The sequence below is a fragment of the Castor canadensis genome, chromosome 2 (assembly GCF_047511655.1).
Source record: "Castor canadensis chromosome 2, mCasCan1.hap1v2, whole genome shotgun sequence".
Lineage (NCBI taxonomy): Eukaryota > Metazoa > Chordata > Mammalia > Rodentia > Castoridae > Castor > Castor canadensis.
Window position 1 is genome coordinate 68209786 of NC_133387.1, and position 18858 is coordinate 68228643.

General features: G+C 38.7%; 1 protein-coding gene across 2 annotated transcripts in view; it reads left to right on the plus strand.

Annotated features, from left to right (window-relative positions):
- Window positions 1-6074: 6074 nt before the first annotated feature.
- Prkar2b (protein kinase cAMP-dependent type II regulatory subunit beta) overlaps window positions 6075-18858 on the plus strand; it is an 87898-nt gene continuing 75114 nt past the window's right edge. Inside the window, exon 1 of one of the 2 annotated variants that reach the window (XM_074064974.1) lies at window positions 6075-6548. In XM_074064974.1, coding sequence (XP_073921075.1) covers window positions 6245-6548 — 304 coding nt within the window. In that variant the 5' untranslated portion in view covers window positions 6075-6244. The remainder of the gene's footprint in view (window positions 6549-18858) is intronic. The other variant, XM_074064975.1, reaches the window with a different exon arrangement.

The following is an 18858-nucleotide window of genomic DNA, read 5'->3' on the forward strand; positions in this document are numbered from 1 at the left end:
ATTTTTATTTTAAAGTGAAAACAGTGATGCATAGACAAAAGTCCTATGAAGCACAGACTTATTTCTTAGAGTTGAGCATTATGAAGCAAGCTCAATCTTCTAACTAAGCTGCTTTTAGAATGGCAGTTGCATGCTTCTTTCCCTATTACACAATATAGCCTAATATTTGACTAAATTAAGGAGTCTGATTTTATTTCCTTTCTTTATTCAAATTTCTGTTTTCATGTAATGGACTGTTCAATTGTCTTGCTTTCTCTGAAACTATTGTTTATTCATTTCCTAAATTCTCTGCCACTTGTATATACAATCAAACACTTAAGATCATTTTTATCAAGTGTTTTCTTTTTTCCTTGGGGATTTCTTTCTATACATCCTTGATTTCTTGCTTTGTTGAATCCAGATGATGGCTAAATCTGCTGAACTTCAGTCACAAACCAGGCCTTCTTCACCACTGTCCTGAGAATTCTCTGCATTTAATTGGTTTTCAAAACCATTAGGCTTGATGAGATCACTCAGGGAGTTTAGACAAAGATTTCTGGGTGCTTCAACTTTACAGGTCAGGAGGATAAGGCATAGGTACTAAAGGAGTTTGAAAAGAGCTGGCCGCGATGGTAAGAGAACCAAGAAAAAGTGGTACTGTGAAAGCTAGAGGAGAAAGGGTTCCACATGGGCTTCCTCAGCATGGCTGCTGATATCACCGAGCCAACAAGCAGATCCTCTTCCTTTTTTTACCTGCTTTCCCTGATTAAGCAAGGCCATGGATAATCCCCTATTTGAGTAACTCAAAACCGACTGCATTGGGACTTTAATTCATCTGCAAAATCCCTTCTCCATTGCCATATTCTATTGACTAGAAGCAAGTCACAGTTACCACTCACACACAGGAACTGGGATTATATAAGTCTAGGATAGCAAGGAGCAAGAAACAGAGGTCACTCGATAGAGTCTGAATGCCACAGAATGGTTTAGCTGAAAACAAAGTGTGATGACTCAGGAAGAGAGGTGACAGGTGCAGGAGCAATTTCCAGAGAAAATAGGGTGGAACAGTTACTAGCCTTCCCAGGATAGAAAAGGGGCTGCCGGGGGAACAGTACTATCAGCACCTTATACACTTAACCTCCTCTCTGTTTCCCTTTCAGAGGCACCCAGGGCCCCCAGATTCTGTGCTGCTGTGCTCTGTGAGACAGATGTGATCTTGCTTCTTGTTGGCTTCCTGGCACTGACCCCTCACCCAGGCTTGGGTTTCAGTGTGCTCTAGTTTCCTGAGTTTTTCCCAAAAGTCTACTAGGCAATTATCATCTGCTTTTGTCTCTTTTCTTGCTTTTTTTTTTCTAATTAAATTATTCTATAATTTAAAAAAATGAATTGTGATAAAATACATGGAACAAAGTCTACTATTTTATCCCTTTCAAAGGTACAATTCAGTAATGTTAAATATATTCACATTGTTGTGTAACTAATTCCAAAACTCTCTCATCTTACAAAACTGAAACTCTTTACCCAATAAACAACTCTCTATTCCTCTGCTCCTAGCTCCTAGCAACAATCATTCTTCTTTCTGTTTCTATGACTTTTGACTATGCTCGATTCCTTGTATTAGTGGTATTATACAGTCTTTATCTTCTTGTAACTGGCTTATTTAACTTAGCATAATGTCTTTAAGTGTGTGTCAGAATTTCGTTCCTTTTAAGTCTAATTTAAAATTTAAAAAATTTAATTTGGGGGCTGGGGCTATAGCTCAGTGGTAAAGCACTTGCCTAGCATGTACACAAAAACAAACAAAATTAAATTTTTATTGTGATTCTCCTTTTTGTTCTGTTGAGTCCCCTTTAGCCATTATTTTGGTGGACTTTCAAGAAGTAGAAATAAACATGCATATCCAATCTGCTTTTCAAAAAGAAACCCATATACTGTGTGTGAAATGTAGTGTGTCATGATACACTCTTTGATGCTTTAAAAAAGTTGCCTTAACTTTGCTGCAAGACTCCTTAAAGGAGAATAGAATACAGAATGAGTTTTTATTTTTTCCTCATTGCTAGTTTTTACAGCTGTTCAATAAATCCTTTTTGTCCTTGTTTAGCCAAAGAAAATCTTACACTTTGATGTTGAGAAAAAAAAAGTTACTTCTAGAAGGTTCTTTTTCAGAGACAGTATAAGCTCTTTCTCTAGGAAATTTACTGTAGTGCTTCCCAGATTTGTGGCACGCACATCATCTGGGTTTGTGATGGAAATGCAAATTTTGGGGCCCTCCTTCACACCTACTGGACCTGAAAATGTCAGAGCAGTGGTGCTGAGCACCTGTATTTAAACCAGCCCTCCAGGGTTTGAGAACCACTGGACTTCTAGAGACAACTCTTTGCAAAGCTGCACCTAGAGAATAAATATTTTACTTAGTTTTAATTGAAATGCTGTTAAAATTTTCAGGCTGTGAGGTGACCATCTTTCAAGCAGACATGTTGTGAGGTTCCTGTACACATGCAGTCCCAATGTTTGAAACTTTTCTCTGCTAAAGAAGTGGGCCTTGTCAAGTCTTTATACTAGCTGGCCACTTCTTCATCTTGCCTAGTGGCCAGCCACACTGACTGGACCATCTCTGTTAAGACAATCTGTAGAATGGTCCAACTAATTGGAATGGATTTGTGAAGAGCATTAATCAGACATCAAATCCATAGTCAGTTCTGAACCACGTAGAACTGAGATTGATGGTTTCTGTAGGCCTTGGCAAGAATAGCTTCTAGAGCCTTTCAATTGCATGCTTATTTTTTTTCCATGAGTGGGTATATAATTTTTTGCATCAGAAGGACTGATCAGCATACATCTTAACTACTGATAGTACTGATAGGGATTTCTACATGATTGATTAATCATAGTTATTATTCTGAATTGTAAAGCTTGTCCAACCTTTGACTTATCCTTGCTGCTGTCTTATTTTGGCAGCTGCCTACAAGCAAGTTGATATCTCTGTCCAATATCTGCTTAATTTTCCCATTTGAAAACAAATTTGGTAGCACTCTTCACTTCAATGCCCACCTCTCAGAGTCCTTTCGCAATCGCTTCCAGTCTGACTCTCTGGGAAACTAGTGCAAATTGCTTTGTAAATCAGCAACCAGAGAATCAATACCAGTGATGTTCTTTTAAACAATTCAAGATAAATAGTCCCTCTAAGGCACTGTCACTGCACTCCAAAGTTCAAAAGCAAATATTCTGAAAATAAAAGCAGAGGCAATCATGCAGTATTACAAAAAAGGTTATGCGCAGCGAACAAAGCCAGAACAGTGTTTGAGAAGTGAATGCCCTGAGAACGTACCAGCGTAACGGGAATATTCGTACTGACCTTGACCTTTTCAGGTCATGATTATTGATTTAGGAATTGGTATAAATAAAAATTATTATAAGAGAACTTTTTGCAAAGATGTTTTAAAGCCAACATATCTTCTTTTAATGTTGCACTATTGCAGATCTCCCAGGATGGGAGCCATGTAATACAATTATGTATTTCATGCTTGAGTCACTTATACCCTCCTAGAGAAATGAGACCCCTCTACTCCCTGTATTGTGCTTAATGACAGTCATTGATCATGCCTCATATAATAAATCTACAAAAAAATAACTGAACTTGGAAGCACAAGATGGAGGATGATACCTTAAAATGTGGCTCTCATTAATGGTTGGAAGAGTAGTGTCTCTCTCTCTCTTTCTCTCTCTCTCTCTCTCTTTCTTTTCTTCCCTCCCTCCCTCCCTTTCTTTCCTTTTCTGTTGTTCCTGGGGAAATGGAGTTAAACACCATTGCAGAAACTGATAATGTTCCCCAGCTGAGGTCTCCTTCATCCTCTAGTGTTTGCGTGGCATGCAACTAATCAAAATAAAGATTACATTCCCAAACTTATCCTATAGTAGTGTGCTTCAGTTAATATTGCTGTGCCACAAATAACCCCAAAATTTAGAGGCATATTAAACAATTATGTTATTGTGCTCACTGACTTGTGGACCAGAAGTTCCACAGAGGGCATCCATCACAGGATTGGTATGGCTTCTATCAGTCACTGTTGACCACAGCACTCACAAGCTCATTCATATTCACAGGGAGAGAAAATATGACTTCAACTCATGATGGGGAGCAGCAAGGTCAGACTATAGAAGAGAATATGGGACAGGAGGTACTAGTGCTGTCTTTTTTGGAAAATTCAACTTGCCACACTATTTGTCTGGCCATGTTGACTAAACTCTGAGCAAGAGAATAGATAGGGAGTTAGTGTGTTTAACTTCTGATAGTGTCCTTAAAGGGTGTGGGGAGGGGGGAGGGTCGCCTTCCTTTTTCCACCACTTTCCTCTTAGTGACTTCTGGATAAGATGACTGGTGGTAGAGCAATTGTTTTGGATCACTAAAAATTACAGAGCAATGAGCTTGAAGGAACCTGGGTCCTTGATGATCAAGGAATACCAAACCATCACTGAGCTGCCCAGTTTGCATTACAGAGAAATAAAATTTTCTTGTTTTGCTACTATATTTTGCATTTTCTGTGGTGCTAGTCATAATTAATATAAACATCATCATAAATGAAGACAGATGATGCAAATGTATCTTACAGTATTGGCTCCATAAAACAAACACATATCACTTATATAGTAGAGTTTGACTAATATTGCCCTCCAGTCACTTGTAAGGATCACCATATTTTAGAAAATTTATTTCTTAAAATGCTTGACATTTACAATTAGAAAATTATTATTATTTTGAGATCGATAAGAAACCAACTAGGGAAATACATTCATTCACGGAGTAAATATAAGATGTATCATAAACAAATAGGTAAGATGCAATTTTCTGATTTCTAGTTTTTGAGTTTCCTGAGTCATGTATTTTCTATTTTGTGTGGGTGGAAAGATAAATCTGACTAAGGGAACATTTAAAAAAAAAAAAACCAAGGCAATAAAATAAAACTAAAAAAAAAAAAATGACTTGGGCTGGAGGCATAGCTCAAGCAGTACTGCAAGTGTGAAGCCCTGAGTTCAAACCCCAGTACCGTCAAAAAAAAAAAAACTGAGTTTGCACTTGAACTACTTTGTTTGCAATGATATGGTCATTGTAGGAAATGAACTATGTGTATATAAGTAGCATTTAATTGGCAAAAGATAATTTTCTCTACTTCAAAATTATAAACATTTGCAAACTGAGCCTCATTTGAAAGTCAAGAACTTCTACTTTAAAAGCACAAATTGGTAATTCTATTTCTCTTTATATTGAAGCATTCAAAGTTTTGGAGACTTAGTTGAGAATCACTCAAAAGTGTAAGGAAAGGTTTTCAAAATAAACAATAGAGGCTAATCAGGCAAAGCTCTTTTTGCTTCTAGAGCAGCTATTTTGACTAGGACATTTTATCCAAATTGTACTGTCCTGTTGAAGAGTATAAACTAACTTTGATAAATGCTTCACAATAAATGGTGCCTTTGTCTCAATAAATAGCAGTAAATGTATCAAACCCATGGACTAGCATCAGTAAGGCAAAACATAATAAATAGGACGGATTGGGCAAGGTTGGATAAAATGTGCTGAAAGAAAAAGGAAGATGTCACAAAAGCTGGGATAGTGTTTCTTTGTCGGAAAGAGAACAAATACCACTATATGACTTTAAACAAAAGACATCGCCAACATTTGTCAAAGCAAGTAGATTCTGGGAGGAAAATAAAATGCCACTGCTGAGATGGAGGCTGAGGTTTCAGGACAAACCGCGTGGCTCCTGCTCTGCTGGTGAAGGGATGGAGGGCGAGCGAGAGCTGCTGACAGGTGGACGGCGGGAGGCCTCCGGGCCCCACGCCCCAGGAGCGTGCCGGTGCCGCGCTTACCGCCCGCGCCCTCCGCGCTGCAGCTGCGCGAGCGGCGGGCTCGGGAGCCCGCCAGGAGGGTTGCCATGGTTTTCGGGGATCACGTGGGCGCGCCGCGGCGGGGCGGGGGCGGGGCGCCGGGGGAAGAGGAGGAGGGGGGAGGCGCGGCTGCGGGAGGAGCCGGAGATGCTGCCAGCCCTCCCGGGGCCGCGCTTGCTCAGCCGCCAGCACCGCACGGAGCCGCCGCGCGCCGGGAGCCGCGGGCCGGGCCAGCCGGGCCGCCGGGGCCCAGTGCGCTGCGCTCGCAGCCTGTAGCGCCAGCCGTTCGGCGTTCGCTCGGTTGGCCGCGGGGTCCGAGGCCGGATCGCGGAAAGCGGCGAGGGCGGCGCCCGGGCGCCGGCCGCGGGAGACAAGAGGCAGAATGAGCATCGAGATCCCGGCGGGGCTGACGGAGCTGCTGCAGGGCTTCACGGTGGAGGTGCTGAGGCACCAGCCCGCGGACCTGCTGGAGTTCGCGCTGCAGCACTTCACGCGCCTGCAGCAGGAGAATGAGCGCAAAGGCGCCGCGCGCTTCAGCCATGAGGGCAGGACCTGGGGGGACGCGGGCGCCGCCGCCGGGGGCGGCACCCCCAGCAAGGGGGTCAATTTCGCCGAGGAACCCATGCGCTCGGACTCCGAGAATGGCGAGGAGGAGGAGGAGGCCGCCGACGCAGGGGCGTTCAGTGGTGAGGACGGGCCCCCTTCCGCGCCCCCCGGCCCCTCAGCTGCGCCCCGCTTTCCCGGAACCCCGCAGCCTCACTTCCCTCCTCCCCGCGCTCCCCACCTTCCCTACCTTCCCATCGCGCCCACCCCCTCAGCATCCATTTCTGTCTCTCCCACTCGCCCACCTTCCTCTTCTCTCTCCTGTGCCCTCCCTGTCTTCCCCTGCTCTGGAGCTGGGAAGAGCGCAAAGGCTCCGGCTCCTGATGCCCATCTGCCCCTCGTCTTCCCCGGCCGGCTTGGGTGGGCCTCTCCTGGGCAGAAAACTTTCGCTGTGCTTGGAGATATTTCGCTGGGAGGGTACCAGGGTGCGTGAAGGAGACCGGCCAGCTTGGCGTCTTCTTTCAGCCCTCAAATTTATTAATGGAGTGCCCAAAGAGAAAAGGCGAAGAGTGTTAAAATTGTCCTTTACTGTTGGTAGGACGGTAGATTCACCAAAAGGGGCGTGCATTCGGACTCCCTGGGGTAAAACAATTTATGGTGACATTCTTGGAACCAGAGTAATGTATTATTTTCCAATTTACCAGTACCTTGTTGTGATGATATTTTGGGAGACACAACAAAGGATCCTGTTTAGCTTGTAACCCATGGGATCTTCGGAAGGAGAAAATGGGCTAATAGTTTTTTAAAATATAAAAACACATATTGAATGATTTCATGCCTTTTTTTTTTTTCAAGTGTGTGAAAAACACTGTAGGAAGTTTTGAAAGCTTGTTGGTTGTCTTTAGAATAAAAAGCCAGTGAGTAACTGTAAGGACTGTGCCAGGCAACTGAAGCTAGAAGAATGAATGGGGGAAAAAAAGGAATTTTCTCAAAAAGCTGCTTTTGGCAAGTCCCACCCTTTCTGCTTACAACCCTCTTTTCCTAACACACACAGACACACAGGCGTGTTTACAGCTTCATTTATTTACACAACATACCTGAATCCCATTTTTATGGCACCCCAAGCTAAAATGCCGTTGTGTGCAAATGTGCAAGTGTTTTCTCTTTGTGGTGTAAGACAAACATGTATGCAGCATTGCACCAGCTTTTATTTATTTGTACTGCTTGTGGTTTGTGTGTCCACAGTGCATTTTGTATAATGCAAACATCTTAAAGTGTCATTTCATTCCCTAGGAAGATGTTTTGTTGTTTTGTAGAACTGATTACATGTTGAAACAGGTTATAAAATTAATACATTTTTAGCTTGTCTGAAATGATCACAGAAACCCTTGGAAATTAGTGCTCTATGAAGATAAAAGAGAAAATTGTTACTTAGAATTTTAATTCTGGATTTTTTTGTGTTTTCCGGGATAGGGTAATGTCTTAATTTTTCTTTTTACACACCAAAAGAAGTCAATCAAATGCTTTTCTTACTAGAAACAGGAGAAAAGAATACTTATTTTATGGATGAGGAGAAGTCAGTAATGGATGACATAGAAAGGGCAGTGACATATTATACTCTTTTTCATGCTCAGACACAAGCATGTGCACACAGGCATGCACATGACATGCACAACGAAGGAAAAAGACACAGCATGCACATAAAGGGAAAAAAAGACTCGTTTCTCAGATTGGAAGAAAGGAACTGAGTGAAGGACTTGGTAAAGAAGCTGCAACTGTTCTTTATAATATTTTGTTAATGTAACTAAAATGTTTTGTTTGTATAGTGCTTTTGAAGTAGTTTACATTGATGATCATTTTACACAGAAGAGATACAATTTGCATTTTGCAAGGAAGAATTAAGTTGTTGTCTTGTAAGCAATAGGGATATTTTGTACAACATTACATTCTCCAAGGCACCTTTACTGTAAAAATTACTCAATGTGAGTTTTAATAAATACTTTTAACCAGTTGCAGTATTTATTTTCCGGTCCTACTCCCAAGGACTTTAAAACTTTATGACTGCAGCCAAATACAATTTGCTCATTCTCCAGCAGACATAGATGTATATAGATATACATATCTATGAAACTTTGGCAGTAGTATTGCCTTCTACCAGGTGCAGTGCCTTTTGATATCATCTGTTCTAATCAATTCTGTCTCAAAGTATATTGTATTGTGTCTAGATTTACAGTTTAAAAACAAATTGTAGGTTGGCAAACTTTTTTTGTAAAGGGCCAGATAAATATTTTAAACTTGTGAGCATGGTGTGGTCTGGATCACATCTTTTTTTTTTTTTTTTTTTTTTTTTAAAAACAGCCTTTAAACCCTTACCCCCTCAGGAGGTGGAAGTTGTACAAACTGACTACAACAAGGCCACAGTTTCCTCAACTCTGGTCAGAGGGGAATAAAGGGGTCAAAATTAGTACCATTAGGGAAAAAGAGCAGATCAGGAATGAACCTGAAAAAAAAAAAAGATACAGACCTTTCAGTTTAATGACTGTATCCAGAAAAGTGCCAAAGAAAATCCACCTGATACTGGGTAATTCTCCTGATACCTAAAGAATAAGCATAGTAAGACAAGTCAGTGTGCTATGGCACAACCTAGGACCTGCTGGATCAACAGTTTTTGAATTTTCATTTGCATTCCAGGGAAGTCTGATTCAGAAAAGAACATTATCTGTCATCATTCTTGGACAGTTTTTTTGAATACATTGAGGTGGTACTTTTTTTTGTCAGCAGGCATCTCAGGTCATTCAGATACTCATAGTTCCCTGACCATACTTTGGAAAACATTGATCAAAGGTCGTGATAATGATATCTCCTTATTAACTGTAGAAACAAAACAAAACAAAAAATCCCTGCTTATTGTTGATACTTCCTGTGTGCTGGGCACTGTCTAAATCCTATAATTTATTATCCCAGGCCATGAGAAAGGTGAGGCTGTCACTGTGTTCAGTAATGTTTTACAGCTACTGTGCTTCCAGATCAGAACTGGGACATTGGTAGTCCTGACTTCATCCCAGGTTTACTTCCAGAAGGAGTTGAGGCTACTAAAGCCTGTTAGCTAGCCGCTTATATATCTGGCTGTCTTTGTGACTCTTATGTATTTTTGGAAAATTAATTTGTCAAAGGTGATATATAGAACTAAAGTAGCGAGACTGTTTTTTTATATCTGTCTGACCTTGAAGCCCAAGACCATCTGGGAATTCTTCAATGAAATTTTTCCATGGGCTAATTCACAGGTCGTGTTTTCTGGTTATTTTTTCACTGTTGGCAATGGGTTTACATTTTTGATTCATATCTTTTCCCATGAATCACTTTGGTATAAGTGGTGGTATTTATAACAGGTTGGTATTAAAAAGCAAAAGTACTTTTTAAATACTTTTTTAAAACTGGTTCCCATTGACTCACATAAGGATCAAGTTTATGACAGTGTGGCGGTTTAATGAGAAAACTGGGCATGTATAGTCATCTAAAAAAATCTGATCTACTCTGGGGTTCATTGATTTTTAAGGGTCAAGTGGCATGGCCATAGATGGTATCCAATAGTCAGATGGGTGAAGGTGGTTGTTACTTCTTTCCTGCCTTTCCAAAGGATCCCTTCTTCTTTTGGTAGCTTTCCTGTTCTTCTCCTGTGCTCTTCTAATCTTATCAGTTCATATTATTGCGTTCTGTTTACTGTCAATTCTGTTTTTAGGCATCCTTTAAGGTGTTAGAATGGCAGTAGCTTTTGGTGACCCTCTTTAGGGAAGCTCTTCAAGGCTGGAAAGGAGCTATAATGGAAACTTCTTGGAATCTACTCTGCCGCCCTCTTCTTTATCCTGTAGAAAGCTATTAAAGGTTGGCAGGTCATTTCTGAATGGGTAGTGACTCCAAGTGGAAAGGTTTACTTACAGTAGGCCAAAGAGTTGAGTCACTCCAAATTTGTAATATAATCTATGGTAATTAATAGTTTTCTATAAGCATCCTCATGAGAACTTGTGTCACTCAGGAATTTCTTTAGTGAAATTGTCAAAATTAAAAATGAACTAAATATGATTCAAATTACCTTGATGAATTGACAAGTGGTAAATATAATATAAGTTATATAGAGGCACATGGAGCAATTTTGGAGAAAAATTAACTACTTTAATAAACATATAGAAGAACTATTTGTATTGTGGAAGAAAAAGATCTAGAGTTCAAAGTAGACACATAAGCCATAAATGTAGAGCCGTATCTTATAAAACAAGCATATCAGTGATATTGAAATTGACAGTTAATAACTATGACTTAATCCTTTTCATGCTAACCTAATGTTAAGTCTTTGTTAGAGGACCTTACCTACCTTTGATTTTTACAACTTAAGGGGAATGTGGAGAGTTTATAAGATATGTCCTTATATCCTTGAGAACATGCAAAACATTGGCAAGTTAGGGCTTGTGGTCATGGTAGTGGTGGTGGAGTGAGACTAAAGTTATGTATCACGAGACAAAATGGTTGAAGGAGAGTTAAGAAGAATATTCATGTGTCCGAAGTTTTCTTAGGCGATTCTGAGCAAATATTTTTCTCTTCTGTTAGACGCAGAATTAGGACTAAGTTTACTATAATCGCAGAAAATCAAATCTTTCTGAAGTGGTTTATGTGCTTTCTCTAAAATGAAGTTGCAAAAGCAATAAGGGCAATAGATTGACTTCCCGAGAATAATATGTTATAGAGATGTTTTAACTGGCTCATTCTATTACCTATCCAGTTCATGGTCTAACTGATAGCAGCAGAAAATTGTGGAGAGTAGGGGTAGCTTTCAAGAATTGCCCTGTTGGCTCATTTATTGGGCTCTCTCCTTGTAGCCAGTACAGGTTCTGAGACAAAGTAACCAATTGTTAGCCCTTGCATCTTGTAGTGTACGGCCACCAATATATAAGGAAAGAAATTTGCTTTAGTAGTTAAAATTATCTTGTACAATTGACTGAAAGTTAGAGTATCCTTTTTCTTTCTTTTGTTTCTTTTTGGCAGTACTGGGGTTTGAACTTGGGCAGGTGCTGTATTGTTTAAGCCATGCCTCCAGCCCTTTTTGCTCTGGTTATTTTGGAGATAGGGTCAAGATCCTTCTGATCTTAGTCTCCTAAGTAGCTAGGATTGCAGGTGTGAGCCACCAGCACCCACCTTTCCTTTTTTTATTTTTTAATGTATTATGAATCTTTAAAATACATTTAACTGGTTTGAGAAATGTTCATAGAAGTTCGTTTTTTTGGGTGAACTTTAAATTCAGATGTTTGTGAGACATTGTGCTAGACCCACTGACATGTTACTGGGCTGGTAGTACCTACCTTATAGGTTGCTGCAAGGATAAACGGGTTAACATTTGAGGTCCTTAGGACAGTGCATACAGCATGCACTGATTACATGTTAAGTGAATGGTTTAACTGATATCAAATCTTACAGAAACAACCTTTCTTGTAGAATTGCAGTTTGCTTGTGTTGCATGAAAGTGAATCTAGTCTTTGTACTTTTAGGAAAACAAGTAGGAAATTTGCCCATGTGGCAGTTCTATTTAGGATTGAATGTGAAGTTAGGCTGTACAGTAATGAATTCCATATCCTTTCAATTTATAACTCATAGGTAAGAGTGCCAGGATTTTGTAATTAATGAGGGTTAGGATTAGGGTTAGTCTTTGGCTACTAGAGATTATGTTGATTGTTTTAAATCCTCCTGAAATGGATTACACCATTCATGACAATGGCTAAAATATTGAAGCCATTATTTCTGTTACAAGCATAACACAGTGGTATTCGAGAATATTAAAAAAAAAAACATTTTGAGTTAAAGATGGTAATTGTGATTTTCAAAGTAGAACAGGTAACATCATTCATTTTAGTAGAGTAGTAAGTGGATTTCTTTAGGGGTTGAGATTGGGACATCATAGCTGAAAGTGTTCTTTCCTTATTGTTACATTGTGCTTTAGGGGAAGGCATATAAAGGGAGAAAAGCCAGGAGGGGGAAATCAGTTGGGACCTGTGAAGCCTTCCTCGAGTAAACTTAGACTTTGAAAAGCGGACACATAGTAAGACCATCTACACAAAAACTGGATAAAAAATTAGATACTTTAACTTTTCTACCTATGTTAGGAATCAAACCGTTTAGCTATTATTTCATCCAAGATAGCAGCTTTTCATTTGAGGTTGTACATAGTAATGTGCTATTTCTTGGTGAAACAGGAACAAATATAAATATTTATTGTTACAAGTCACATTCCATAGGTTCTGGTACATTCCCGCCTGTCAAGATTTTGCTCATAGCTGTGTTAAAAAACAAAAACAAAAACAAGTGTTTAATTTTTTTTTTTCAGCTGTGCAAATACCAGTGAGAGACCACTGAATGTGTCAATTAGGAGTTTATTTACGACCCCTTAAGAAAGTATCAGTGCCGGTAGAGCAGGCCTGTGGTGGAGGCTGGGATTGGTGGAGAATGTTAAGGGAGGGATTCATTGTAGGAGATTGAAGAGATTTACTGTGGAATCTGTGTTAGATGTCCAGAGTCACAGCACAGGAAGGGGCTGGGGTCTGGGACCACCTGTTTGGAGATGGAATGACTGGAAGGTGGAAGGTAAGATGCTGCAACGTGTTTACTGAGTCAGCGCCTTCCTTTTTTCTCTTTTAAGGGCAAAGAAGTGATTGTTCTCGTAAATTTACTCTCTAGATTTTAGAAGTAATCCTTTTGTCAGAGACCATCTCTGAGATAATACACGTGACATGTTTGGTTTAATAGATGAGGCAGGTGAGAGACAAGTTCTTTACCTACAGTTAGTAGGTCTTTGCCTTCTAGATTTGGTCTTGTTCATAAAACTATTAATAATATTTTGTGATACTTATGTTAGCTTACATATTATGAAATTTTTTTGTCTTCCATCAAGGTGCTAGATACTTTGAAAGGCTGTGCTCAAGAAAGTGCTCTTTTACATTTCCTTCAGAATTTCCAGTTGTTTCGCTCTTTCCTTTTCAATGGTGTCAAATCTTGAACTAGGCTGCCTTTTTGTATTGGTTGCTTAAGAAGAGACAATGGAAAGAAACCAGAGTGCAGTTTTTTTTCTGAGTTGGAGGAATGACTGTTGTGTTGGGTCCTGCTCACATCGTTTGCAGACATATCCATACTGTCCAGTTGTCATGACAGAACTCTATTGTAAAACCTCACTACGATGCTGATCATTATCTTATGGGAACTGATTTTATGTCTCAAATTCAGACTGTTCCGTTATGTAATTATTTTGTAGAAAGAATTTGAGCTAAAATTTTTCAGGTCATGTCTTATATGAAAACAAAACAATCTAAAAAAATCAGAAATATAAACACAGTTGGTGTAACATTTATAAATGTCTCGGCAATAGGTTCTGCCATGTGTATCTTAATATGTTTGGAGACTGAAAAAAATCATTCCAGTTGCTGCTGTTTAAAAATATTTCTTAATTTTTAAAAAAGACAAAAGGTCAAAATATAAACACATGTTTCACATAAAAGCGAAGCCAAGAAGATATACTGTATACAGTTACTCCTGTATCCGTTTGGCTTGGGACTGACATTGTTTAATTTACATTAGCTGTTCCAAGACATAACAGTTCATGGGAGTGATATTAAGGGGAATTTTTTTGGGCAAAAAAGAAGGAAAAGAGCTTCTACTTACTGAAGTACACTTTAGACCCCATTCAAAAGTATCTTTTTAAAAGGTCATGTTGAGTTAAACCATGACTCAGCCATTTCATTCCTATTATTACAGAAAGCTAATGTTTGTTAAATGCTGTTCCTGTTATTTAATAATTACTATCATTAGCATTTTTTAGCAGTTTATGTTTCAGATGCTGAACAAGGCCCACTATACATGTGCCATTTAGTCTTCCCCAAATAAGTGGTGGAGTCAGACTTGAATCTGGCAGCCCGAGTTCACAGCCCAGTTTCGATTCAGTACCTCCTGAAGTACATACACTTCATTTTCAGTAGCTCTTATACTTGTAACATGGTTGAAAAGAGCATATTGAGAAATAAACTACTTTTTCCTCTGAAAATTTTCAGTTCATCTTTTTTACAACTTACTTTTTGTGTCTGTGTCATCCATGTTAACATATCATGTACTTTAGAAACTCAATACAATATTTTGGAAACACCTGAAGTTTTGGAAATTGCCTGAAAAGGAAGAGTCCAGCTTTTTTTGGTGGTGGTGGTGGTATTGGGTTTTGAGAGTGGGACCTTGCACTTGTAGGCAGGCCTTTATTGCTTGAGCCATATCCACAGCCCAGGCTTTTTCTTTTAAATCTGTATCTCTATATGCACCTTGAACTCTGGCCTAGAATGTAGAGTACTACTGTTCTTGGTGCAGATTTTGTGGATGGGACAAAGAGAATCATATGTTTCAGGTATTTAGTTAAGAATTACTAAATTGTGCCAGGGACCAGGTAATTGACAGCATCAAAAGCCATACTCAAAAATTTAGAATTTAAAGCCAGGTGCTGGTGACTCACACCTGTAATCCTAGCTACTTGGGAGGTTTAAATTGGGAGCATTGTGGGTTTGAGGCCAGCCTAGGCAAATGGTTTGTGAGACCCTAGTGTAACCAGAGCAAAATGGACTGGAGGTGTGGCTCAAGCTGTAGAGTGCCTGCTTTGCCAGGGCAAAGCCCTGAGTTCAACTCTCAATCCTGCCAAAAAAAAGTTGGAGGAAAAAAAGACTAAATTATAGGAACACCAGCCAAAATTAAAAGAACATTGAAATTTTAAAAGAAATGCGTTTCTTAAGAGTATCTTGGGAAGGATACTTCAGGGGATGATGCTTGTTAGGAAGGAGACACTGCTTTTTTGTAACTTTAAAAAATGCTTATTATGCATTGTATTATTTGTCAAATTAGTGTCAAGTGTAAAAAAGACAAAGGCAATTAGTTTGTAATAAATATCCATTAAATGGTAGATAAAACACAATTTATAGAGGCACATGACATGGTTGTAAGTTGATATAGTCAAATATTCTTGCTGAAGTTAGTGTCTTGGTCCTGAATGCCTGGTTCCCTCTCCATGTCCTTTTGCCAAACCCCAGGGTTTCTCCCAAGGTTACTTTATATCTTTCTGTACTCATAGTCCTTTCAGGTTTCCCTGTTTGATACTGACAATGTCAGTCTAGTACGATGAGCGTGTCCTCCACCACTGTTAACTTTTTAGACTTGCTGTCCTCACCGTAGGCAGTGAGCTGTGTGGGAACCCACCTGCTCCCTCTGAAACTGTCCTGTGTGTATTGTTCTTTGCCTGTAGTAGGTGCTCAAATATTTTTAAAATTAAAACTCAATTGAGCACTGGATGCGTACCAGGAAAGGTATATGAATGTAAATGGCTGAACCTTCTTTAGACACAAATATTTTAAACAGTCTCCTAATAATCCTTTGCATTAATACATCTTAAGATGCTTTCATGAAATATAAAAGGTTTAGCCTATCTTTGCTTTAGTCTCATAGATTTAGACTTCATTGTATTAAAAGTGAAGCTTTATCATCTTTGGGCCTGACATTGGGTCATTCTAAAATATGCAGAGAACATGGGCAAATAGGTTTGTCTTGCATGTAGAGATTGCACATTCTGGATGACAACTGAGGTGACATTCTGGCCCCACCTGAATCTCTAACACGACATGCCACTGCTTCAGCTTACATGTACCTGGGGCTGAAACTAAAATGGATCTGTTACCCTGAACCTGCTTTGTCCATTCTCTTCTGCCTTCCCTCATTGTTCTACCAACTTGCACATGACTGAAAGGATCGCATGGCTCCTGAAGACCTCTCTGTGCTCCTCTCTTCTTTGGAGCCCTCTGGTTCTTCCTCTTATCTCTAGCACAGTCCTTCCTCTCTAAGATTCATACCGAGGGATCCACCTACTTCCCACATACCTTTACCTGAATGTTGTTCAGATACCCCCAGATAATTTTGTCCTCAGTTGAATATGTTATCTTCTGTACCCTCACTTCACTCTTTCCTTTCCTTCACTAATTTGATAAGCATGATCACTAGAGTCCCCTTTCCTCTGCCTCACAGTTCTCACACCTGGTAATTTACTACTGCTAACTACTCTCTCTCTCTCTCTCTCTCTCTCTCTCTCTCTCTGTGGAGTGCTTCCCTTGCATGTACAAGGCACTGGGTTCAACCCCCAACATCACAAAAACCAAGATTGCTTTTAGTTGCAGAAAATTTAAGAGTAGTGACATGAAATATCCAAACTAGTGGCAACTACTTTTAAGAAGTATGAATTCACTTTGGCATGAATTCTGGATTTGAATCCTGGCTCTGACATTTATAAATTGTGGGACCTCGAGCAAATCACTTGGTGATCTGTGCTTCAGTTTTCCTCATTTATGAAATAAGAATCATGGTAGTACCTATCAGAGGGTCGTAGGAATTAAACGAACTGACAGTGCCTGGCATGCATGAAGTGTCATTTTGAGGTTTGTTAAAACAAACACATGGCAAGTTTAAGAAGTCAGTGAGTGAGAGCAGTTTTTTAAAAATGGAGTTTGCTTGGGAATCCAAGAAGTTAGAGATGCTCACAAAGCAATGCAGTAATGTAGTACTTAAAAACAATAATGAAAATGTAAAAGTGTAGTCTTTAAATATTTTAGCTGTCTCAATTTTTAAAAAACTCATGCCCCTGAAAGCTCAAGCTCTCCTTTAATTCCACTTGAAATTCAGATGAAATAATCTGATTTTTTTTTAAGTCAAAAAGCAATAGGATAAGGTTTTTCGTCATTTTCAGACCATCCTGTTCCTTGAGAATAAATGTTAAACTGGTAAGATAAATAAGTTTGTGCATGTAAGATTTCCAAGTTTATAATCTTATTTAAGTTTTAACAAGTCATTTTTAAACAACTTAAGACAGAGTAGGTAGGAATACTGAAAATAGTACTTTATTTAAATGAGACAGATGCTTGTAGTAAAAACATGAATATGTGCCTAAAATATAAATTAATTGGAAAAAATTAGCTGCATGAAATTGACAGCTTGTTGCCATTTCCTCATGAATATTTGTAAAAGTAAGCTCATTGTGGGACAATTTTATGCTTGAATTTTATGTTAGTTTGTGGGGTTTTTTTTTCCCTAAAAGCAATAATTCTGAATTTGTGCAGCCATAGATTGCTAACATCTTAATATAGTTTAGGAAGGGGAAAAAGATCCTTTTGGTCTTTGCTTGTATATCAAATTGTATATAGGTATTTGCTTTTCAAAATTCAACTAACAGCAGATTATCAGTTAAGCAATATTAGGACATTTGATTCCTAATAATTTCATTAAAAAGGTATTTCAGTGTTTGAATTTTCACAAAAGCTTATTTGTTAGAAGGATATTTTATGAAAAATATTTTAGAAGCACATTTAGCATTAAAATACAATGTGAGCTAATTGGTTAGGTCGATAGTATCAGAATATAGTGAGAGATTTTTACCTGCCAAAACTAAGTAAAGCAGAAAAATATTTTCTCTTTTTTTAACTGTGAGCTATTGCTAATATACAAAGAGAAACAGAGGCTAACAGTCACGAAATCCCTCGCTGTTAACAAATTTTAGCTCTTCGGCGTCCTTCAGATCTTTTAAGAATATATCACATGTACAGTATTTGGTATTTATATCCCAGGCATTGTTTTGTATTAGTACTATTAGTTAGGTATTTATCCATTCATTATAAATAGTGCTAATTTTCAATATATTCCAAGTTTATATAAATTATATACTTATGAAAGTTTCTTTTATGTAAATTATCATCCTTCAACTTGTTTTTGAGAGCAACATTTGAGATATAAACATTGGTCCTTGTAGCTCTGTTTATTTTACACTGCTATGTAGTATACCCTTGTATAAACATTTCATAAATTCTTTGGTAAGTACTTTGGCTGTTCCCAGTTTCTTGATGTTGTAGTGCTGTATAGGACATTGTGTGTGTGTATTTGTGTTTGCGTGTTTGCGCACATGCTCATAGTTGTGTTATGCAGATGTACTACAGTGTGTGATGATCATTTTCAAAGTGTGGCCTGGAGGGCTATTTGTCTCTCACCCCTGGACCTTTTCAGGGAGCCTGTAGGATGAAGCTAATAATAATAATAATAATAATAACAACAATAATATTTTTCTCCTGTGCTCTCAAAAGTATGTAGTGGAGTTTTCCAGAAGGCACATAGTGTATGATATGCTGACAGAGTGAATGCAGAAGGAGAGAAAATAACCTATCTTCTGTTATGCCATATTTGGAAAAATGTAAGATAAAGTCATTTTAAATTTTACTAAATTTTGTTTCTTTTGGAAAATAAAATTATTTTCTATCAAATCATGTTTTTTTTTTAATTTTTATTTTTTTTTCATTTTTCTTTTATTATTCATATGTGCATACAAGGCTTGGTTCATTTCTCCCCCCTGCCCCC